The 24,908-nt window shown below is 43.8% G+C and overlaps 1 protein-coding gene across 1 annotated transcript in view; it reads right to left on the bottom strand.

Annotated features, from left to right (window-relative positions):
* Hex-A (Hexokinase A) overlaps window positions 1-24,908 on the bottom strand; it is a 122,358-nt gene extending 97,450 nt beyond the window's left edge. The window contains exons 1-2 of the mRNA XM_053795653.2: window positions 24,672-24,908; window positions 10,131-10,178 (exon numbers count right to left, since the gene is read on the bottom strand). Of these exons, the coding sequence (XP_053651628.1) occupies window positions 10,131-10,178; window positions 24,672-24,731 (108 nt within the window). The 5' untranslated portion in view covers window positions 24,732-24,908. The remainder of the gene's footprint in view (window positions 1-10,130; window positions 10,179-24,671) is intronic.

Genomic DNA, 24,908 nt, shown 5'->3' with positions numbered 1-24,908 from the left:
GCTTTATCAAGTTATGTTACACTCAGTGTAGAGCTTTATAAAGTTATGTTTCACTCTGTGTAGATCTTTATCAAGCTATGTTTCACTCTGTGTAGAGCTTTATAAAGTTATGTTTCACTCTGTGTAGAGCTTTATCAAGTTATGTTTCACTCTGTGTAGAGCTTTATCAAGTTATGTTTCACTCAGTGTAGAGCTTTATCAAGTTATGTTTCACTCTGTGTAGAGCTTTATCAAGTTATGTTTCACTCTGGGTAGAGCTTTATCAAGTTATGTTTCACTCTGTGTAAAGCTTTATAAAGTTATGTTTCACTCAGTGTAGAGCTTTATCAAGTTATGTTTCACTCTGTGTAGAGCTTTATCAAGTTATGTTTCACTCTGTGTAGAGCTTTATCAAGTTATGTTTCACTCTGTGTAGAGCTTTATCAAGTTATGTTTCACTCTATGCAAAGCTTTATAAAGTTGTTTCACTCTGTGTAGAGCTTTATAAAGTTATGTTTCACTCTGTGTAGAGCTTTATCAAGTTATGTTTCACTCTGTGTAGAGCTTTATCAAGTTATGTTTCACTCTGTGTAGAGCTTTATCAAGTTATGTTTCACTCTGTGTAGAGCTTTATCAAGTTATGTTTCACTCTGTGTAGAGCTTTATAAAGTTATGTTTCACTCTGTGTAGAGCTTCATCAAGTTATGTTTCACTCAGTGTAGAGCTTTATAAAGTTATGTTTCACTCTGTGTAGAGCTTTATCAAGTTATGTTTCACTCTGTGTAGAGCTTTATCAAGTTATGTTTCACTCTGTGTAGAGCTTTATCAAGTTACGTTACACTCAGTGTAGAGCTTTATAAAGTTATGTTTCACTCTGTGTAGAGCTTTATCAAGTTATGTCTCACTCTGTGTAGAGCTTTATAAAGTTATGTTTCACTCTGTGTAGAGCTTTATAAAGTTATGTTTCACTCTGTGTAGAGCTTTATCAAGTTATGTTTCACTCTGCGTAGAGCTTTATCAAGTTATGTTTCACTCTGGGTAGAGCTTTATAAAGTTATGTTTCACTCTGTGTAGAGCTTTATCAAGTTATGTTTCACTCTGTGTAGAGCTTTATCAAGTTATGTTTCACTCAGTGTAGAGCTTTATCAAGTTATGTTTCACTCTGTGTAGAGCTTTATCAAGTTATGTTTCACTCTGTGTAGAGCTTTATAAAGTTGTTTCACTCTGTGTAGAGCTTTATAAAGTTATGTTTCACTCAGTGTAGAGCTTTATAAAGTTATGTTTCACTCTGTGTAGAGCTCCATCAAGTTATGTTTCACTCAGTGTAGAGCTTTATAAAGTTATGTTTCACTCTGTGTAGAGCTTTATCAAGTTATGTTTCACTCTGTGTAGAGCTTTATAAAGTTATGTTTCACTCTGTGTAGAGCTTTATAAAGTTATGTTTCACTCAGTGTAGAGCTTTATCAAGTTATGTTACACTCAGTGTAGAGCTTTATAAAGTTATGTTTCACTCTGTGTAGATCTTTATCAAGCTATGTTTCACTCTGTGTAGAGCTTTATAAAGTTATGTTTCACTCTGTGTAGAGCTTTATCAAGTTATGCTTCACTCTGTGTAGAGCTTTATCAAGTTATGTTTCACTCAGTGTAGAGCTTTATCAAGTTATGTTTCACTCTGTGTAGAGCTTTATCAAGTTATGTTTCACTCTGGGTAGAGCTTTATCAAGTTATGTTTCACTCTGTGTAAAGCTTTATAAAGTTATGTTTCACTCAGTGTAGAGCTTTATCAAGTTATGTTTCACTCTGTGTAGAGCTTTATCAAGTTATGTTTCACTCTGTGTAGAGCTTTATCAAGTTATGTTTCACTCTGTGTAGAGCTTTATCAAGTTATGTTTCACTCTATGCAAAGCTTTATAAAGTTGTTTCACTCTGTGTAGAGCTTTATAAAGTTATGTTTCACTCTGTGTAGAGCTTTATCAAGTTATGTTTCACTCTGTGTAGAGCTTTATCAAGTTATGTTTCACTCTGTGTAGAGCTTTATCAAGTTATGTTTCACTCTGTGTAGAGCTTTATCAAGTTATGTTTCACTCTGTGTAGAGCTTTATAAAGTTATGTTTCACTCTGTGTAGAGCTTCATCAAGTTATGTTTCACTCAGTGTAGAGCTTTATAAAGTTATGTTTCACTCTGTGTAGAGCTTTATCAAGTTATGTTTCACTCTGTGTAGAGCTTTATCAAGTTATGTTTCACTCTGTGTAGAGCTTTATCAAGTTACGTTACACTCAGTGTAGAGCTTTATAAAGTTATGTTTCACTCTGTGTAGAGCTTTATCAAGTTATGTCTCACTCTGTGTAGAGCTTTATAAAGTTATGTTTCACTCTTTGTAGAGCTTTATAAAGTTATGTTTCACTCTGTGTAGAGCTTTATCAAGTTATGTTTCACTCTGCGTAGAGCTTTATCAAGTTATGTTTCACTCTGGGTAGAGCTTTATAAAGTTATGTTTCACTCTGTGTAGAGCTTTATCAAGTTATGTTTCACTCTGTGTAGAGCTTTATCAAGTTATGTTTCACTCTGTGTAGAGCTTTATCAAGTTATGTTTCACTCTGTGTAGAGCTTTATCAAGTTATGTTTCACTCTGTGTAGAGCTTTATAAAGTTGTTTCACTCTGTGTAGAGCTTTATAAAGTTATGTTTCACTCAGTGTAGAGCTTTATCAAATTATGTTACACTCAGTGTAGAGCTTTATAAAGTTATGTTTCACTCTGTGTAGAGCTTTATCAAGTTATGTTTCACTCTGTGTAGAGCTTTATAAAGTTATGTTTCACTCTGTGTAGAGCTTTATAAAGTTATGTTTCACTCTGTGTAGAGCTTTATCAAGTTATGTTTCACTCTGTGTAGAGCTTTATCAAGTTATGTTTCACTCTGTGCAAAGCTTTATAAAGTTGTTTCACTCTGTGTAGAGCTTTATAAAGTTATGTTTCACTCTGTGTAGAGCTTTATCAAGTTATGTTTCACTGTGTGTAGAGCTTTATAAAGTTATGTTTCACTCTGTGTAGAGCTTTATCAAGTTATGTTTCACTCTGTGTAGAGCTTTATCAAGTTATGTTTCACTCTGTGTAGAGCTTTATCAAGTTATGTTTCACTCTGTGTAGAGCTTTATCAAGTTATGTTTCACTCTGTGTAGAGCTTTATCAAGTTATGTTTCACTCTGTGTAGAGCTTTATCAAGCTATGTTTCACTCTGTGTAGAGCTTTATCAAGTTATGTTTCACTCTGTGTAGAGCTTTATCAAGTTATGTTTCACTCTGTGCAGAGCTTTATCAAGTTATGTTTCACTCTGTGTAGAGCTTTATCAAGTTATGTTTCACTCTGTGTAGAGCTTTATCAAGTTATGTTTCACTCTGTGTAGAGCTTTATCAAGTTATGTTTCACTCTGTGTAGAGCTTTATCAAGTTATGTTTCACTCTGTGTAGAGCTTTATCAAATTATGTTTCACTCTGTGTAGAGCTTTATAAAGTTGTTTCACTCTGTGTAGAGCTTTATAAAGTTGTTTCACTCAGTGTAGAGCTTTATCAAGTTACGTTACACTCAGTGTAGAGCTTTATAAAGTTATGTTTCACTCTGTGTAGAGCTTTATCAAGTTATGTTTCACTGTGTAGAGCTTTATCAAATTATGTTTCACTCTGTGTAGAGCTTTATCAAGTTATGTTTCACTCTGTGTAGAGCTTTATCAAGTTATGTTTCACTGTGTAGAGCTTTATCAAGTTATGTTTCACTCTGTGTAGAGCTTTATCAAGTTATGTTTCACTGTGTAGAGCTTTATCAAGTTATGTTTCACTCTGGGTAGAGCTTTATCAAGTTATGTTTCACTCTGTGTAGAGCTTTATCAAGTTATGTTTCACTCTGGGTAGAGCTTTATCAAGTTATGTTTCACTCTGGGTAGAGCTTTATCAAGTTATGTTTCACTCTGGGTAGAGCTTTATCAAGTTATGTTTCACTCTGGGTAGAGCTTTATCAAGTTATGTTTCACTCTGGGTAGAGCTTTATCAAGTTATGTTTCACTCTGGGTAGAGCTTTATAAAATTATGTTTCACTCTGGGTAGAGCTTTATAAAATTATGTTTCACTCTGGGTAGAGCTTTATCAAGTTATGTTTCACTGTGTGTAGAGCTTTATCAAGTTATGTTTCACTCTGGGTAGAGCTTTATCAAGTTATGTTTCACTCTGGGTAGAGCTTTATCAAGTTATGTTTCACTCTGGGTAGAGCTTTATCAAGTTATGTTTCACTCTGGGTAGAGCTTTATAAAATTATGTTTCACTCTGGGTAGAGCTTTATAAAATTATGTTTCACTCTGGGTAGAGCTTTATAAAATTATGTTTCACTCTGGGTAGAGCTTTATAAAATTATGTTTCACTCTGGGTAGAGCTTTATCAAGTTATGTTTCACTCTGGGTAGAGCTTTATAAAGTTATTTGCTTCGTTGTGCTTACCTGTGCATGTTTGTTGGGGTCGAATTACAGCTCCTGGCCCCATTATTCTTATTATTAAATACATTGGGGGAGAGCTAAACTCGTAAGGTCAATCAAGGTTTGATCCGAGGACAGAGACGCTCAGATACCTTGGATTAAGACTGCTCGCTCTCTCCCTCAATGGTTGCGACACCGGAAGTTGCACAAGCATGTTGACGACTGTGTGCACACAGAGTGCACACACTAGTGTACAGTGTGCACACACTAGTGTACAGTGTGCACACACTAATGTACAGTGTGCACACACTAGTGTACAGAGTGCACACACTAGTGTACAGAGTGCACACACTAGTGTCCAGAGTGCACACACTAGTGTACAGTGCACACACTAGTGTACAGTGCACACACTAGTGTACAGAGTGCACACACTAGTGTACAGAGTGCACACACTAGTGTACAGAGTGCACACAGTGTACAGAGTGCACACACTAGTGTACAGTATGCACACACTAATGTAGAGTGCACACTCTAGTGTACAGTGTGCACACACTAGTGTACAGAGTGCACACACACTAGTGTACAGAGTGCACACACTAGTGTACAGAGTGCACACACTAGTGTACAGTGTGCACACACTAGTGTACAGAGTGCACACACACTAGTGTACAGTGCACACACTAGTGTACAGAGTGCACACACTAGTGTCCAGTGCACACACTAGTGTACAGAGTGCACACCATAGTGTACAGAGTGCACACACTAGTGTCCAGTGCACACACTAGTGTACAAAGTTCACACAATAGTTTACAGTGCACACACTAGTGTACAGTGCACACACTAGTGTCCAGTGCACACACTAGTGTACAGAGTGCACACACTAGTGTCCAGTGCACACACTAGTGTACAGAGTGCACACACTAGTGTCCAGTGCACACACTAGTGTACAGAATGCACACACTAGTGTACAGAGTGCACACACTAGTGTCCAGTGCACACACTAGTGTACAGAGTGCACACACACTAGTGTACAGTGCACACACTAGTGTACAGAGTGCACACACTAGTGTCCAGTGCACACACTAGTGTACAGAGTGCACACCATAGTGTACAGAGTGCACACACTAGTGTCCAGTGCACACACTAGTGTACAAAGTACACACAATAGTTTACAGTGCACACACTAGTGTACAGTGCACACACTAGTGTCCAGTACACACACTAGTGTACAGAGAGCACACACTAGTGTACAGAGTGCACACACTAGTGTCCAGTGCACACACTAGTGTACAGAGTGCACACACTAGTGTCCAGTGCACACACTAGTGTACAGAGTGCACACACTAGTGTACAGAGTGCACACACTAGTGTCCAGTGCACACACTAGTGTACAGAGTGCACACACACTAGTGTACAGAGTGCACACACTAGTGTCCAGTGCACACACTAGTGTCCAGTGCACACACTAGTGTACAGAGTGCACACACTAGTGTCCAGTGCACACACTAGTGTACAGAGTGCACACACTAGTGTACAGAGTGCACACACTAGTGTCCAGTGTACACACTAGTGTACAAAGTACACACACACTAGTGTACAGAGTGCACACACTAGTGTACAGAGTGCACACACTAGTGTCCAGTGCACACACTAGTGTACAGAGTGCACACACTAGTGTACAGAGTGCACACACTAGTGTCCAGTGCACACACTAGTGTACAGAGTGCACACACTAGTGTCCAGTGCACACACTAGTGTACAAAGTACACACAATAGTTTACAGTGCACACACTAGTGTACAGAGTGCACACACTAGTGTACAGTGCACACACTAGTGTACAAAGTACACACAATAGTTTACAGTGCACACACTAGTGTACAGAGTGCACACACTAGTGTACAGTGCACACACTAGTGTACAAAGTACACACAATAGTTTACAGTGCACACACTAGTGTACAGAGTGCACACACTAGTGTACAGAGTGCACACACTAGTGTCCAGTGCACACACTAGTGTACAGAGTGCACACACTAGTGTACAGAGTGCACACACTAGTGTACAGAGTGCACACACTAGTGTCCAGTGCACACACTAGTGTCCAGTGCACACACTAGTGTACAGAGTGCACACACTAGTGTACAGAGTGCACACACTAGTGTACAGAGTGCACACACTAGTGTCCAGTGCACACACTAGTGTCCAGTGCACACACTAGTGTACAGAGTGCACACACACTAGTGTACAGAGTGCACACACTAGTGTCCAGTGCACACACTAGTGTACAGAGTGCACACACTAGTGTCCAGTGCACACACTAGTGTACAGAGTGCACACACTAGTGTCCAGTGTACAGTGCCCAGTGTACACTAGTGTACATAGTGCACACACTAGTGTACAGTGCACACACTAGTGTCCAGTGTACAGTGCCCAGTGTACACTAGTGTACATAGTGCACACACACAGTGCACAACAAGGAGGTAGAGTGAGAGGTGTGCACAATGAGGACCAATCAGCGTCTAGCATGACGTAAGTCGACGCAGACGAATGACGCAACAGTGAGAGATATGACGCAACCTCTTGTGTCTGTCTCTCTCTCTCTCTCTCTCCTTGTATTTCTCCGTGTTTGTGTGTATCTATCTCTGTTATCTCTCTCCTTGTATTTCTGTGTGTGTGTGTGTATCTATCTCTGTTATCTCTCTAACAACTGTGTCTACGTGAAACATATCTTTAAATCTCTCTATCTCTCAAATCTAAATCTCTCTAAGTATTTCTAAATCTCAAAGTCCCTCAGTGTGATCAACAGATTACTTAAATTTATATGAGAAAATATAAATAACAAGGGTCCAGGAGTTATACAACACTAGTAAGGCTTCACTTAGATTATCTTGGAGTATACCTGGAGGGGGTTTCAGGGGTCAACGCCCCCCGCAGGCCATTTCCATGATCAGGCCTCATGGTGGATCAGAACCTGATCAACCAGGTTGTTATTGTTGGCCACACGTAAATCAACGTACGAACCACAGCCCGGATGGTCAGGTACTGACTTTAGGTGCCTGTTCAGAGACCTTCTTGAAGACAGTCAGGGGTCTTGAAGAGTCAGGGGTCTTGAAGAGTCAGGGGTCTTGAAGACAGCCAGGGGTCTTGAAGACAGTCAGGGGTCTTGAAGACAGCCAGGGGTCTTGAAGACAGCCAGGGGTCTTGAAGGGTCAGGGGTCTTAAAGACAGCCAGGGGTCTTGAAGAGTCAAGGGTCTTGAAGACAGCCAGGGGTCTTAAAGATAGCCAGGGGTCTTGAAGAGTCAGGGGTCTTGAAGACAGCCAGGGGTCTTAAAGATAGCCAGGGGTCTTGAAGGGTCAGGGGTCTTAAAGACAGCCAGGGGTCTTAAAGATAGCCAGGGGTCTTGAAGAGTCAGGGGTCTTGAAGACAGCCAGGGGTCTTGAAGACAGTCAGGGGTCTTGAAGACAACCAGGGGTCTTGAAGACAACCAGGGGTCTTGAAGACAGCCAGGGGTCTTGAAGACAGCCAGGGGTCTTGAAGACAGCCAGGGATCTCTTGGTAATCCCCCTTAAGCATGCTGGGAGGCAGTTGAAAATTCTTGGGCCCCAGACACTGTGTTGCCTCTCAGATTACTAGTGGCGCCCCTGCTTTTCATTAGAGAAATGCTGCATCTCCTGCCGAGTCTTCTGCTTTCCTCAAGGGACTTCAATCGTTCTCAGTAATTTAGGTATTTTATCGTACTTATACGTGCCGTGAAAATCTCTGTACATTCTCCAGGTTAGCAATTTCACCTGCCTTGAAAGGAGCCGTTAGTGTACAGCAGTATTCCAGCCCTGAAGAGTATCATCATGGGCTTGGTGTCCCTAGTTTTGAAGGTTCTCATTATCCATCCTATCATTTCCCTAGCGGATGTGGTAGATACATTGTTGTGATCTTTGAAAGTGAGGTCTGACATTATCACTCCCAGGTCCTTCACATTAGTTTTTTCGCTCTATTGTGTGGTTGGAATTTGTTTTATACTCCGATATAGTCTTAATGTCTTCGAGTTTTCCATATCGGAGTAATTGAAATTTCTCATCATTGAACTGCATTTTGTTTTCTGCTCCCCATTTAAATATTTGGTTGAGGTCTGCTTAGTCTTGTGGTGTCATTGATGGACGACACTGTCATGCAAATTCCGGTGTCATCTGCACAGGAAGACACGGTGCTGTGGCTTACATCTCTGTCAGATATGAGGATGAGGAACAGGATGGGAGCGAGTACTGTGCCTTGTGGAACACAACTTTTCACTGTAGCTGCCTTAGATTTTCTCTGTTTACTATTACTCTCTCTGTTCTATTAGGAAGTTAAAGAACCATCTACCAATTTTTACTGTTATTCTTTTATAACGCATTTTATGTGCTATTACACCATGGTCACACTTATCAAAGGTTTTCGCCGAGTCTGTGTGTACTACATCTGCACTTTGTCCTCCAGTGCATCCAAGACCTTGTCATAGTGGTCCAGTTGTTGGGACAGGCAGGAGCGACCTGCTCCTGGGTTATGATGGGCAGAACCCTGTCGAAGATTTTTATGATGTGGAAAGTTAGTGTGTCTGTCTGTAATTCCTTCCTATTGCTTTACTGACACTTTTGTAGAGTGGGGTTATGTCTGTTGTTTTTAGTGAACGTGAGATGACCCCTGTGTCCATGCTCCCTCTTCATAGAATGCTAGAGACGTTCCTGGAGTTCCAGTAGTCTGGGCCTGGTACAGAGTGCATGGTCATGTCGTTTATTGCTTTTTCGAAGTCTTGTAGTGTTAGGATAATATCGGAGACTTTTGGATTGACCAAATTTTGAGCCTCGGTCATAAAAACATTCATTTAGATCTTCGACTCTAAGTCTGGTTAACGGCTTGCTAAACACTGAGTCATACTGGGACTTCAGTATCTCACTCATTTCCTTGCTGTCATCTGTGCAAGTCCCATCTCGAAGATTGAGACACTTATGCAGCATATGGGAATCTTTATTCAGGAAACGTTTCGCCACACAGTGGCTTCATCAGTCCAATACAAAGAGGAAGGCGTAAGGAGAGGAGGAGTATGAGGTAATCAGTCCCTCAGCCTGGAGTCGATGTGTTCAGTCCATCAATCTTGTAGAATGTACAGCATAGGGCCGTAGACGTGGCTTATATACTGTAGTGAGGTGACTTGAAGCAGACGGAGGCGGGATCATAGTGGTACCATCCACTAGTCGAAGTAGGTCTTTGTCCAAAGGTTGAACAAGCGTTGAAGAATTCTTTGTAAGAAGATCCCATGATGCTGCAGTGTCTGACAGTTGTGATGAATGGTTTGAAAAACCGACAAGTCCCATCTCGTTTAAACATGGGCTCAGTACTGGATGTTTTTGCCTTAGATTTGACATAAGAAATATTTTGGGTTTCTTTCCATTTCATTTATGGCTATAAGTTCTTGTGTTTCTTGTCTCCTGCTTGATTCCTTAAGCTTAAGTTCCACATTTTCTATTTCTCTGGCCAGTACCTCCTTTTATATTTCAGATACACTGACCCCTTTGAGCAGGTCTGTGAGTCTTCACCTTCGCTTCTAGAGGTAGCGTCTCTCTCTTACTGCTACTACTACTGCTACTTCCACTACTACAACAACTACTGCTACAACAACAACTACCACCAAACATTCAGCTAGGGGCTGTTACTTACTGTTGGGAAGGTGATACACGTCTCTTCTAACACATTACCCGGGGATATCTAGAATGAGAAAATTATTATTATCCTAAGCTAACAGAATGCGCTCCACACGTATGGGTCACAAAGCTCCCAAAGACAAGTCTGAGTTATTAGCATCATTCTAAGCCATTCTACCATTATTCTATCCTGTCATTCTAAGCCATTCTACCATTATTCTATCCTGTCATTCTAAGCCATTCTACCATTATTCTATCCTGTCATTCTAAGCCATTCTACCATTATTCTATCCTGTCATTCTAAGCCATTCTACCATTATTCTATCCTGTCATTCTAAGCCATTCTACCATTATTCTATCCTGTCATTCTAAGCCATTCTACCATTATTCTATCCTGTGGATGGTAGCACAAGAGCATATGGATACACAATAGGCCTAGGAAGTAGGCTCCAAAAGGATTAACAGTACATCTGGATTTATATCTACAGTTCACTTATCTGTTACAAGCAATTTTAAGAAATCTGCGAAATATATCTGATATCTTATTTTCATTAATAAGATATCTTGACATGTCACATAGGCTACTGTACTGTCTATTTCTATATTCTTCAATAAGTGGACAATTAAGCACACAGGCCTGGCCACATACTTTGAATCATCTGTGTGTCTGTCAAAATGTCAGAAGTATACTTGTAATCAAGCCTAAGCCAGGCTACTACAGCACACCGTCAGAAGTACTTGTAATCAAGCCTAAGCCAGGCTACTACAGCACACCGTCAGAAGTACTTGTAATCAAGCCTAAGCCAGGCTACTACAGCACACCGTCAGAAGTACTTGTAACCAAGCCTAAGCCAGGCTACTACAGCACACCGTCAGAAGTACTTGTAACCAAGCCTAAGCCAGGCTACTACAGCACACCGTCAGAAGTACTTGTAATCAAGCCTAAGCCAGGCTACTACAGCACACCGTCAGAAGTACTTGTAACCAAGCCTAAGCCAGGCTACTACAGCACACCGTCAGAAGTACTTGTAATCAAGCCTAAGCCAGGCTACTACAGCACACCGTCAGAAGTACTTGTAACCAAGCCTAAACCAGGCTACTACAGCACACCGTCAGAAGTACTTGTAACCAAGCCTAAGCCAGGCTACTACAGCACACCGTCAGAAGTACTTGTAATCAAGCCTAAGCCAGGCTACTACAGCACACCGTCAGAAGTACTTGTAACCAAGCCTAAGCCAGGCTACTACAGCACACCGTCAGAAGTACTTGTAATCAAGCCTAAGCCAGGCTACTACAGCACACCGTCAGAAGTACTTGTAACCAAGCCTAAGCCAGGCTACTACAGCACACCGTCAGAAGTACTTGTAATCAAGCCTAAGCCAGGCTACTACAGCACACCGTCAGAAGTACTTGTAACCAAGCCTAAGCCAGGCTACTACAGCACACCGTCAGAAGTACTTGTAACCAAGCCTAAGCCAGGCTACTACAGCACACCGTCAGAAGTACTTGCAACCAAGCCTAAGCCAGGCTACTACAGCACACCGTCAGAAGTACTTGTAACCAAGCCTAAGCCAGGCTACTACAGCACACCGTCAGAAGTACTTGTAATCAAGCCTAAGCCAGGCTACTACAGCACACCGTCAGAAGTACTTGTAACCAAGCCTAAGCCAGGCTACTACAGCACACCGTCAGAAGTACTTGTAACCAAGCCTAAGCCAGGCTACTACAGCACACCGTCAGAAGTACTTGTAACCAAGCCTAAGCCAGGCTACTACAGCACACCGTCAGAAGTACTTGTAATCAAGCCTAAGCCAGGCTACTACAGCACACCGTCAGAAGTACTTGTAATCAAGCCTAAGCCAGGCTACTACAGCACACCGTCAGAAGTACTTGTAATCAAGCCTAAGCCAGGCTACTACAGCACACCGTCAGAAGTACTTGTAACCAAGCCTAAGCCAGGCTACTACACCACACCGTCAGAAGTACTTGTAACCAAGCCTAAGCCAGGCTACTACAGCACACCGTCAGAAGTACTTGTAACCAAGCCTAAGCCAGGCTACTACAGCACACCGTCAGAAGTACTTGTAACCAAGCCTAAGCCAGGCTACTACAGCACACCGTCAGAAGTACTTGTAATCAAGCCTAAGCCAGGCTATTACAGCACACCGTCAGAAGTACTTGTAACCATCCTAAGCCAGGCTACTACAGCACACCGTCAGAAGTACTTGTAATCAAGCCTAAGCCAGGCTACTACAGCACACCGTCAGAAGTACTTGTAATCAAGCCTAAGCCAGGCTACTACAGCACACCGTCAGAAGTACTTGTAACCAAGCCTAAGCCAGGCTACTACAGCACACCGTCAGAAGTACTTGTAATCAAGCCTAAGCCAGGCTACTACAGCACACCGTCAGAAGTACTTGTAACCAAGCCTAAGCCAGGCTACTACAGCACACCGTCAGAAGTACTTGTAATCAAGCCTAAGTTGTGTACGAATGGTACCTCAAGCCTAAGACAGACTACTACAGCACACCGTCAGAAGTACTTGTAACCAAGCCTAAGCCAGGCTACTACAGCACACCGTCAGAAGTACTTGTAACCAAGCCTAAGCCAGGCTACTACAGCACACCGTCAGAAGTACTTGTAACCAAGCCTAAGCCAGGCTACTACAGCACACCGTCAGAAGTACTTGTAACCAAGCCTAAGCCAGGCTACTACAGCACACCGTCAGAAGTACTTGTAACGGTAACCAATACTAAACCTGACTACAACATCACACCGTCAGAAGTGGTAGTGAAGGATGGTGGTGGTAGTAGTGAGGAATGGTGGTGGTGGTGGTGGTAGTGAGGGAGGTGGGGGTGGTGGTAGTGAGGAATGGTGGTGGTGGTGGTGGTAGTGAGGGAGGTGGGGGTGGTGGTAGTGAGGAATGGTGGTGGTGGTGGTGGTAGTGAGGGAGGTGGGGGTGGTGGTAGTGAGGAATGGTGGTGGTGGTGGTGGTAGTGAGGGAGGTGGGGGTGGTGGTAGTGAGGGGGAGAGTGGGACTGTTGGGGAGGGGGGACAGCATCGATCGGGGAGAGGGCAAACAGTACCATGACTGTGTAGAACTTTCCACAAGGTGAAGCTCTTTAAGTGGAGCTCTTTAGGTGGAGAGCTCTTTAAGTGGAGCTCTTTAGGTGGAGAGCTCAAGCCACTAAGGAAGGACCTGCCTAGTATGAGCTAGTAGGCCTCCTGCAGTGCTCCTCCATTCTTCTAATCATCACGACATTGTACAAGGTTACCACATGAACTGGGTTTAGGAAACATCCACTACCCAACAGGATGGATTTCCTCTTATTCTCCCTGACGTATTATGGACTTCCTTTCGTATTTCAACACTAAGGACCCCAATGGAAATAAGTCAAGGACCCCAATGGAAATAAGTCAAGGACCCCAATGGAAATAAGTCAAGGGCCCCAATGGAAATAAGTCAAGGGTCCCAATGGAAATAAGTCAAGGGCCCCAATGGAAATAAGTCAAGGGTCCCAATGGAAATAAGTCAAGGGCCCCAATGGAAATAAGTCAAGGACCCCAATGGAAATAAGTAAATGGTCCCAATGGAAATAAGTCAAGGGCCCCAATGGAAATAAGTCAAGGGCCCCAATGGAAATAAGTCAAGGGTCCCAATGGAAATAAGTCAAGGGCCCCAATGGAAGTAAGTCAATGGCCCCAATGGAAATAAGTGAAGGGCCCCAATGGAAATAAGTCAAGGGCCCCAATGGAAATAAGTCAAGGGCCCCAATGGAAGTAAGTCAATGGCCCCAATGGAAATAAGTGAAGGGCCCCAATGGAAATAAGTCAAGGGCCCCAATGGAAATAAGTCAAGGGCCCCAATGGAAATAAGTCAAGGGCCCCAATGGAAATAAGTCAAGGACTCCAATGGATCCTGTGGGCCTTGCACCTTAGTAAATACAATTATCAAAGCTTATTACTTGGGTACCGTTTATTGTTAGTGGGATTTGTGAAGGACCTGCCTAGTATGGGCCAACAGGCCTGTTGCAGCATTCCTCCTTTCTTATGTTCTTATGGATACAAGTCAAGGATCCCAATGGAAATAAGCCAAAGGGCCAATGGAAATAAGTCACTTTGACTTTTTTGGTTTATTCTGAAGGGTAATTTACACTATGTATAATAATTGTACTTATGTGTACCTGTATCTAATTAAACTTACTTAAGGATAAGATTGATATATGAACTCAGCTGGGAGATTTTATGCATCACAGGGAGGAAAGGAAGATATTATAGCCATGACAACCGTACAGTACTGGTCTTTGGGAACTCGAGTCTGTAATGTTGAGGTACAGTCCCTAGATCCATTAAGTGTCTCTGTAATGTTGAGGTACAGTCCCTGGACTCATTATGTGTGTCTATAATGTTGAGGTACAGTCCCTAGATCCATTAAGTGTCTCTGTAATGTTGAGGTACAGTCTCTAGATCCATTAAGTGTCTCTGTAATGTTGAGGTACAGTCCCTGGACTCATTATGTGTGTCTATAATGTTGAGGTACAGTCCCTAGATCCATTAAGTGTCTCTGTAATGCTGAGGTACAGTCCCTGGACTCATTATGTGTGTCTATAATGTTGAGGTACAGTCCCTAGATCCATTAAGTGTCTCTGTAATGCTGAGGTACAGTCCCTGGACTCATTATTTGTCTCTCTAATGTTGAGGTACAGTCCCTAGATCCATTAAGTGTCTCTGTAATGTTGAGGTACAGTCCCTGGACTCATTATGTGTGTCTATAATGTTGAGGTACAGTCCCTGGACTCATTATGTGTGTCTATAATGTTGAAGTACAGTCCCTAGATCCATTAAGTGTCTCTGTAATGTTGAGGTACAGTCCCTGGACTCATTATGTGTGTCTATAATGTTGAGGTACAGTCCCTAGATCCATTAAGTGTCTCTGTAATGCTGAGGTACAGTCCCTGGACTCATTATGTGTGTCTATAATGTTGAGGTACAGTCCCTAGATCCATTAAGTTCACTGTAATGTTGAGGTACAGTCCCTAGATCCATTAAGTGTCTCTGTAATGCTGAGGTACAGTCCCTAGATCCATTAAGTGTCTCTGTAATGCTGAGGTACAGTCCCTAGATCCATTAAGTGTCTCTGTAATGCTGAGGTACAGTCCCTAGATCCATTAAGTGTCTCTGTAATGCTGAGGTACAGTCCCTGGACTCATTTTGTGTGAATATAAAGTTGAGGTAGTCCCTAAATCCATTAAGTGCCTTTGAAATGTTGAGGAACAGTCCATGGACCCATTATGTGCCTCTGTAATGTTGAACCCATTATGTTGTAATTCATGAACCCATTATGTGCCTCTGTAATGTTGAGGCACAGTCCCTGGACCCAGGGGGGGGGGGTCGATCCCCGGTACGGGTGTAAACATTAGGAAGTGTTTATTTAAGATACCTGCTGTCCATGTTCCCCTAGCAGTAAGTAGGTACCTGGGTGTTAGTCAACTAGTGTGGATCGCATCCTGGGGACAAAACCTAATTTGTGGGAAATGCTGTGCATAACCAGGGACTTTCTATATAGTATGTCACTGGTGTCAGCTATGGTCTGTATAAGTTGCATCGTGTACTTGTAGTAAAACAGATTGACTTGCTACTCTTTCGTCTAAATTAAGACTGTCACATGTACGTAACCTCCACGGCAGCCTGGCACTGGTGGTGCCAAATATAGGGGCTGGCACATGACATGACTAAGTCCCACCCAACACATTCCCTTAAAATGGTTACCACGTGAACGCCATTAACAAGTGTCAGGGGTCCAAGACTGTTCATCTGCCTCCCAGCATACATAATGGAGATTACCAATAGACCCCTGGTTGTCTTCAAGACCCCTGGTTGTCTTCAAGACCCCTGGCTGTCTTCAAGACCCCAGGTTGTCTTTAAGACCCCTGGTTGTCTTCAAGACCCCTGGCTGTCTTCAAGACCCCTGGCTGTCTTCAAGACCCCTGGCTGTCTTCAAGACCCCTGGCTGTCTTCAAGACCCCTGGCTGTCTTCAAGACCCCTGGCTGTCTTCAAGACCCCTGGCTGTCTTCAAGACCTCTGGCTGTCTTCAAGACCCCTGGCTGTCTTCAAGACCCCTGGCTGTCTTCAAGACCCCTGGCTGTCTTCAAGACCCCTGGTTGTCTTCAAGACCCCTGGCTGTCTTCAAGACCCTGGCTGTCTTCAAGACCCCTGGGTGTCTTCAAGAGGGAGCTGGACAGGCACATATAGTCAGTACCTGACCAGCCGGGCTATGGTTCCTACGTTGATTCACATGCGGTCAGCAGTATCATCCTGGTTGATCAGGTCCCGATCCACCATGAGGCCTCGTCATGGACCGGGTCGCGGGGGCCATTGACCCCCGGAACACCCTCCAGGTATCAGAGACACACTGAAGTCTACTATCACAGAGACTGTAAGGTTGAACCACCGGTATATGAACTGTCAGTAGGAATTACGGTAGAGTTGGTTGTGGTGTACACTGTGTGGTTGTGGTGGTGTGGTAGACAGAGTGTGGTTGTGGTGTGGTAGACAGTGTGGTTGTGGTGTGGTAGACACAGTGTGGTTGTGGTGTGGTAGACACAGTGTGGTTGTGGTGTGGTAGACAGTGTGGTTGTGGTGTGGTAGACACAGTGTGGTTGTTTTGTGGTAGACACAGTGTGGTTGTGGTGTGGTAGACACAGTGTGGTTGTGGTGTGGTAGACAGTGTGGTTGTGGTGTGGTAGACAGTGTGGTTGTTTTGTGGTAGACAGAGTGTGGTTGTGGTGTGGTAGACAGTGTGGTTGTGGTGTGGTAGACAGTGTGGTTGTGGTGTGGTAGACAGAGTGTGGTTGTGGTGTGGTAGACACAGTGTGGTTGTGGTGTGGTAGACACAGTGTGGTTGTGGTGTGGTAGACACAGTGTGGTTGTGGTGTGGTAGACAGTGTGGTAGACACAGTGTGGTTGTGGTGTGGTAGACAGTGTGGTTGTGGTGTGGTAGACACAGTGTGGTTGTGGTGTGGTAGACAGTGTGGTTGTGGTGTGGTAGATAGTGTGGTTGTGGTGTGGTAGACAGTGTGGTTGTGGTGTGGTAGACAGTGTGGTTGTGGTGTGGTAGGCAGAGTGTGGTTGTGGTGTGGTAGACAGTGTGGTTGTGGTGTGGTAGACAGTGTGGTTGTGGTGTGGTAGACAGAGTGTGGTTGTGGTGTGGTAGACACAGTGTGGTTGTGGTGTGGTAGACAGTGTGGTTGTGGTGTGGTAGACAGTGTGGTTGTGGTGTGGTAGACACAGTGTGGTTGTGTAGTAGACAGTGTGGTTGTGGTGTGGTAGACACTGTGGTTGTGGTGTGGTAGACACAGTGTGGTTGTGGTGTGGTAGACAGTGTGGTTGTGGTGTGGTAGACAGTGTGGTTGTGGTGTGGTAGACAGTGTGGTTGTGGTGTGGTAGACACAGTGTGGTTGTGGTGTGGTAGACAGTGTGGTTGTGGTGTGGTAGACAGTGTGGTTGTGGTAGACACAGTGTGGTTGTGTGGTAGACAGTGTGGTTGTGGTGTGGTAGACACAGTGTGGTTGTGGTGTGGTAGACACAGTGTGGTTGTGGTGTGGTAGACAGTGTGGTTGTGGTGTGGTAGACACAGTGTGGTTGTGGTGTGGTAGACAGTGTGATTGTGGTGTGGTAGACAGAGTGTGGTTGTGGTGTGGTAGACAGTGTGATTGTGGTGTGGTAGACACAGTGTGGTTGTGGTGTGGTAGACAGTGTGGTTGTGGTGTGGTAGACACAGTGTGGTTGTGGTGTGGTAGACAGTGTGGTTGTGGTGTGGTAGACAGTGTGGTTGTGGTGTGGTAGACAGTGTGGTTGTGGTGTGGTAGACAGTGTGGTTGTGGTGTGGTAGACAGTGTGGTTGTGGTGTGGTAGACAGTGTGGTTGTGGTGTGGTAGACAGTGTGGTTAAGTAATACATTAGTTTTTCACTGCTCTGAAAGTTATATTATTACACCATTATCAACACTTGTTGAGTGTGTGTGTGTGTGTGTGTGTGTGTGTGTGTGTGTGTGTGTGTGTGTGTGTGTGTGTGTGTGTGTGTGTGTGTGTGTGTGCGTGTGTGTGTGTGTTGTGTGTGGAGGGAAGGGGATCACCTTATACCACACACACACACACACACACACACATGCACATCCCTCCCACACCCCCACACACACCCACATCACGCCCCCACACACAAGCACACCCCCACCTCCCGGTGGCCCGGTGGCCTGGTGGCTAAAGCTCCCGCTTCACACACGGAGGGCCCGGGTTCGATTCCCGGCGGGTGGAAACATTTCGACACGTTTCCTTACACCTGTTGTCCTGTTCACCTAGCAGCAAATAGGTACCTGGGTGTTAGTGGACTGGTGTGGGTGGCATCCTGGGGGACAAGATTAAGGACCACAATGGAAATAAGTTAGACAGTCCTCGATGACGCACTGACTTTCTTGGGTTATCCTGGGTGGCTAACCCTCCGGGGTTAAAAATCCGAACGAAATCTTATCTTATCACACACACACACATACATACACACACACACACGCCACACACAAACACCCCCCACACAGATGTAATATATACAGACTTTGCAAAAGCCTTCGACAAGTGTGACCATGGCGTAATAGCGCACAAAATGCGTGCTAAAGGAATAACAGGAAAAGTCGGTCGATGGATCTATAATTTCCTCACTAACAGAACACAGAGAGTAGTCGTCAACAGAGTAAAGTCCGAGGCAGCTACGGTGAAAAGCTCTGTTCCACAAGGCACAGTACTCGCTCCCATCTTGTTCCTCATCCTCATATCCGACATAGACAAGGATGTCAGCCACAGCACCATGTCTTCCTTTGCAGATGACACCCGAATCTGCATGACAGTGTCTTCCATTGCAGACACTGCAAGGCTCCAGGCGGACATCAACCAAATCTTTCAGTGGGCTGCAGAAAACAATATGAAGTTCAACGATGAGAAATTTCAATTACTCAGATATGGTAAACATGAGGAAATTAAATCTTCATCAGAGTACAAAACAAATTCTGGCCACAAAATAGAGCGAAACGCCAACGTCAAAGACCTGGGAGTGATCATGTCGGAGGATCTCACCTTCAAGGACTATAACATTGTATCAATCACATCTGCTAGAAAAATGACAGGATGGATAATGAGAACCTTCAAAACTAGGGAGGCCAAGCCCATGATGACACTCTTCAGGTCACTTGTTCTATCTAGGCTGGAATATTGCTGCACACTAACAGCACCTTTCAAGGCAGGTGAAATTGCCGACCTAGAAAATGTACAGAGAACTTTCACGGCGCGCATAACGGAGATAAAACACCTCAATTACTGGGAGCGCTTGAGGTTCCTAAACCTGTATTCCCTGGAACGCAGGCGGGAGAGATATATGATTATATACACCTGGAAAATCCTAGAGGGACTAGTACCGAACTTGCACACGAAAATCACTCACTTCGAAAGCAAAAGACTTGGCAGACGATGCAACATCCCACCAATGAAAAGCAGGGGTGTCACTAGCACGTTAAGAGACCATACAATAAGTGTCAGGGGCCCGAGACTGTTCAACTGCCTCCCAGCACACATAAGGGGGATTACCAGACCCCTGGCAGTCTTCAAGCTGGCACTGGACAAGCACCTAAAGTCAGTTCCTGACCAGCTGGGCTGTGGCTCGTACGTTGGTTTGCGTGCAGCCAGCAGCAACAGCCTGGTTGATCAGGCTCTGATCCACCAGGAGGCCTGGTCACAGACCGGGCCGCGGGGGCACTGACCCCCGGAACTCTCTCCAGGTAAACTCCAGGTAAACACACACACATACCACACACAAACACCCCCCACACAACCACACACAAACACCCCCCACACACACACACACACCACGCACAAACACCCCCACACACAAACCCCCCCCCACACACACCACACAAACACCCCCACACACACACCACACAAACACCCCCCACACACACACCACACAAACACCCCCCACACACAAACACCCCCCCCACACACACACACCACACAAACACCCCCACACACACATACACATACACACACACACCAAACACCCCCACACACACATACACACACACACACACACACCACACACAAACACCCCCACACACACACACAAACACCCCCCACACACACATACACATACCACACACAAACACCCCCACACACACAAACCCCCCCACACACAAACACCCCCACACACACACACAAACACCCCCCACACACAAACACCCCCACACACACACACAAACACCCCCCACACACACATACACATACCACACACAAACACCCCCACACATACAAACCCCCCACACACAAACACCCCCCCACACACACACATACACATACCACACACAAACACCCCCCACACACACAAACCCCCCCCACACACACAACCCCCCCCCACAAACACCCCCACACACACAAACACCCCCGACACACAAACACCCCCACACACATACACACCACACACAACCCCCCCCACCTCCCCTACACACACCCACACTCAACCAACAGGACACAAGGTAAATAAATTGACCAACCAATCACGTTGACCTCGTCCCCAACACACCCAAGGCTCCACCAATCACCGCATAGGACGGGAAATTAACCAGCCAATCCTCACCCACATTTCCAATCATAACACACAAGTGTGTGTAGGGGGGGGGTTATGAAGTAACATATCACCTTATGTCAATATCTATATCCGGTACTTAGATAACTGGGTGTATATCTCTGTCTCTGCCTCTTTTTCTTTGTCTCTGTATGTCTTTCTTTGTCTCTTTCTACGTTTCTCTGTTTTTGTATCTGTCTTTGTCTATTTCTGTGTGTCTCTGTCTCTCTGTTTTTGTCTCTTTCTATGTCTGTCTTTGTCTCTTTCTATGTCTCTCTTTGTCTCTTTCTATGTCTCTCTTTCTCTTTCTATATCCCTCTTTTTGTCTCTGTCTCTCTTTGTCTCTTTCTATGTCTCTCTTTCTCTTTCTATGTCTCTCTTTCTCTTTCTATGTCCCTCTTTCTGTCTCTATGTCTATTTCTCTTTCTGTGTCCCTCTTTCTGTCTCTTCCTATGTCTCTCTGTCTCTGTGTCTCTCTTTGTCTCTATGTCCCTCTTTCTGTCTCTATGCCTCTTTCTATGTCTCTCTTTCTCTTTCTGTGTCCCTCTTTCTGTCTCTTCCTATGTCTCTCTTTGTCTCTATGTCCCTCTTTCTGTCTCTATGTCTCATTTTCTCTTTCTATGTCCCTCTTTCTGTCTCTATGTCTCTTTCTCTTTCTGTGTCCCTCTTTCTGTCTCTTCCTATGTCTCTCTTTGTCTCTGTGTCTCTCTTTGTCTCTATGTCCCTCTTTCTGTCTCTATGCCTCTTTCTGTCTCTCTTTCTCTTTCTGTGTCCCTCTTTCTGTCTCTTCCTATGTCTCTCTTTGTCTCTATGTCCCTCTTTCTGTCTCTATGTCTCATTTTCTCTTTCTATGTCCCTCTTTCTGTCTCTTCCCATGTTTTTTAAAACAGTTTGTGACAGAGCCAACTAGGGGAAATAACCTCCTTGACTTGGTTCTTGCCAGTAGGGAAACACTAATTAATAATCTTGAGGTTAATGATGAGCTTGGGGAGAGTGATCACAAATCACTCAGTTTTAACATATCATGGAATTCCCCTAATAATGGCAATCAAGTCTCCGTCCCTGACTTTCGCTTGGCTGATTTCATAGGACTGAAAAATTACTTAGGTGGGCTGAACTGGAATGACCTGACTAGGGGTCAGGTAGGTGGTGATGGTTGCCGATATGATGCTTTCCAGGGCATAGTTCTAGCTGCTCAGTCAAATTATGTTCCAAATAGGGAAATCAGATCAAACAAAAATGATCCTAAATGGATGAACAATAGATTAAAATATCTGATTGGTCAAAAGAGAGGCATATATAGGCAAATCAAAAGAGGAGAGGGGCAATTAAGAAATCGATATATTCAGTTAAAGAGAGAAATAAAAAAGGGAATTAGAAAAGCAAAAAGAGATTATGAGGTTAAAGTTGCAAGAGAATCGAAGACTAACCCAAAAGGATTCTTTCAGGTATACAGAAGTAAGATCAGGGACAAGATAGGCCCACTCAAAAGTTCCTCGGGTCAGCTCACTGACAGTGATAAGGAAATGTGTAGAATTTTTAACACATACTTCCTCTCAGTTTTTACACAGGAGGATACCAGTGATATTCCAGTAATGATAAATTATGTAGAACAGGACGATAATAAACTGTGCACTATTAGGGTCACAAGTGACATGGTCCTTAGGCAAATAGATAAATTAAAACCTAACAAATCCCCAGGCCCTGATGAACTGTATGCAAGGGTTCTAAAGGAATGTAAAGAGGAGCTTAGCACACCTTTGGCTAATCTTTTCAACATATCACTACAAACTGGCATGGTGCCAGATAAGTGGAAAATGGCAAATGTGATACCTATTTTCAAAACAGGTGACAGGTCCTTAGCTTCGAACTATAGACCAATAAGCCTAACCTCCATAGTGGGAAAATTTATGGAATCAATAATTGCCGAGGCAGTTCGTAGCCACCTTGAAAAGCATAAATTAATCAACGAATCTCAGCATGGTTTTACAAAGGGACGTTCCTGCCTTACGAATTTATTAACTTTTTTCACTAAGGTATTTGAGGAGGTAGATCATGGTAACGAATATGATATTGTGTATATGGACTTCAGTAAGGCTTTTGACAGGGTCCCACATCAGAGACTATTGAGGAAAATTAAAGCACATGGAATAGGAGGAGAAATTTTTTCCTGGATAGAGGCATGGTTGACAAATAGGCAGCAGAGAGTTTGCATAAATGGGGAGAAATCAGAGTGGGGAAGCGTCACGAGCGGTGTTCCACAGGGGTCAGTGTTGGGCCCCCTGCTGTTCACAATCTACATAAACGACATAGATGAGGGCATAAAGAGCGACATCGGCAAGTTTGCCGATGACACCAAAATAGGCCGTCGAATTCATTCTGACGAGGACATTCGAGCACTCCAGGAAGATTTGAATAGACTGATGCAGTGGTCGGAGAAGTGGCAGATGCAGTTTAATATAGACAAATGCAAAGTTCTAAATGTTGGACAGGACAATAACCATGCCACATATAAACTAAATAATGTAGATCTTAATATTACGGATTGCGAAAAAGATTTAGGAGTTCTGGTTAGCAGTAATCTGAAACCAAGACAACAGTGCATAAGTGTTCGCAATAAAGCTAATAGAATCCTTGGCTTCATATCAAGAAGCATAAATAATAGGAGTCCTCAGGTTGTTCTTCAACTCTATACATCCTTGGTTAGGCCTCATTTAGATTATGCTGCACAGTTTTGGTCACCGTATTACAGAATGGATATAAATTCTCTGGAAAATGTACAAAGGAGGATGACAAAGATGATCCCATGTATCAGAAACCTTCCCTATGAGGATAGACTAAGGGCCCTGAAACTGCACTCTCTAGAAAGACGTAGAATTAGGGGGGATATGATTGAGGTTTATAAGTGGAAGACAGGAATAAATAAAGGGGATGTAAATAGTGTGCTGATAATATCTAGCCTAGACAGGACTCGCAGCAATGGTTTTAAGTTGGAAAAATTCAGATTCAGGAGGGATATAGGAAAGTACTGGTTTGGTAATAGAGTTGTGGATGAGTGGAACAAACTCCCAAGTACCGTTATAGAGGCCAGAACGTTGTGTAGCTTTAAAAATAGGTTGGATAAATACATGAGTAGATGTGGGTGGGTGTGAGTTAGACCTGATAGCTTGTGCTAACGGGTCGGTTGCCGTGTTCCTCCCTTGAGTCAATGTGACCTGACCTGACTAGGTTGGGTGCATTGGCTTAAGCCGGTAGGGACTTGGACCTGCCTCGCATGGGCCAGTAGGCCTTCTGCAGTGTTCCTTCGTTCTTATGTTCTTATGTTCTTATATATTACACTAACAACAGCTGGGCTGGAACAATGTACACTGACCTATCCTCCTCCCTCTTATTTATCTCAATATTTCCCCCATATTTTAAAATAATCTCTAATTTCTTTACGACTGAGAGTAAACTAGAAGTTAATCTCCATGACTGACCTAAACATCTAAAATTTAGACATAATTTAAACCAGATAGACATAAATATTATAAAACAAATCTTGGGTACCAAAAAACTGGGTCCTGTCCTTGGGTCCATTTTAGGTACGTATATTCAAGTACGGGTACACATTAGTATAATTACCATACAAATTAAGGTGTAAATTGCCTAAAATAATTAAAAAGTGGCAGTCGAAGCGACTTATTTCAATTGGAATTCTTGGAATAGATTAAAATATGTAAACCCAGCCATAAGTTGCATAGTACAGTCATGATACTCTACTTATATCATCATTTAACAACCATCCACGCCATAATTATGGGTTCCACAAGGTGATCCACGGGGAAGGTGTCATGCAGCACCTGGATAATGCATGATAAATCCCCCATCATGCCAAATTACCTCAAAAAAACTCACATTTCTGGGTGGTTGACGGCAGCAGCAGGAGGACCAGACGTCAGCCATTGTGGTCGACATTCCTCTGGACCGCCACAACCCACCTCATATAAACTCAATTATTTCCTCTATTCTTGATCCACTAGCCACATTACTCCCCTCATATATTCTAGATACATTCCTCTAGGCGTGAGTCACACATAGGCCTACATAGGCTCTCCATTAGTCGAATTATTCGTCTCAAAATAAGCTCGACTA

This window comes from Cherax quadricarinatus, chromosome 96 (assembly GCF_038502225.1).
Source record: "Cherax quadricarinatus isolate ZL_2023a chromosome 96, ASM3850222v1, whole genome shotgun sequence".
Lineage (NCBI taxonomy): Eukaryota > Metazoa > Arthropoda > Malacostraca > Decapoda > Parastacidae > Cherax > Cherax quadricarinatus.
This window is presented reverse-complemented; position numbering and strand designations above follow the sequence as displayed.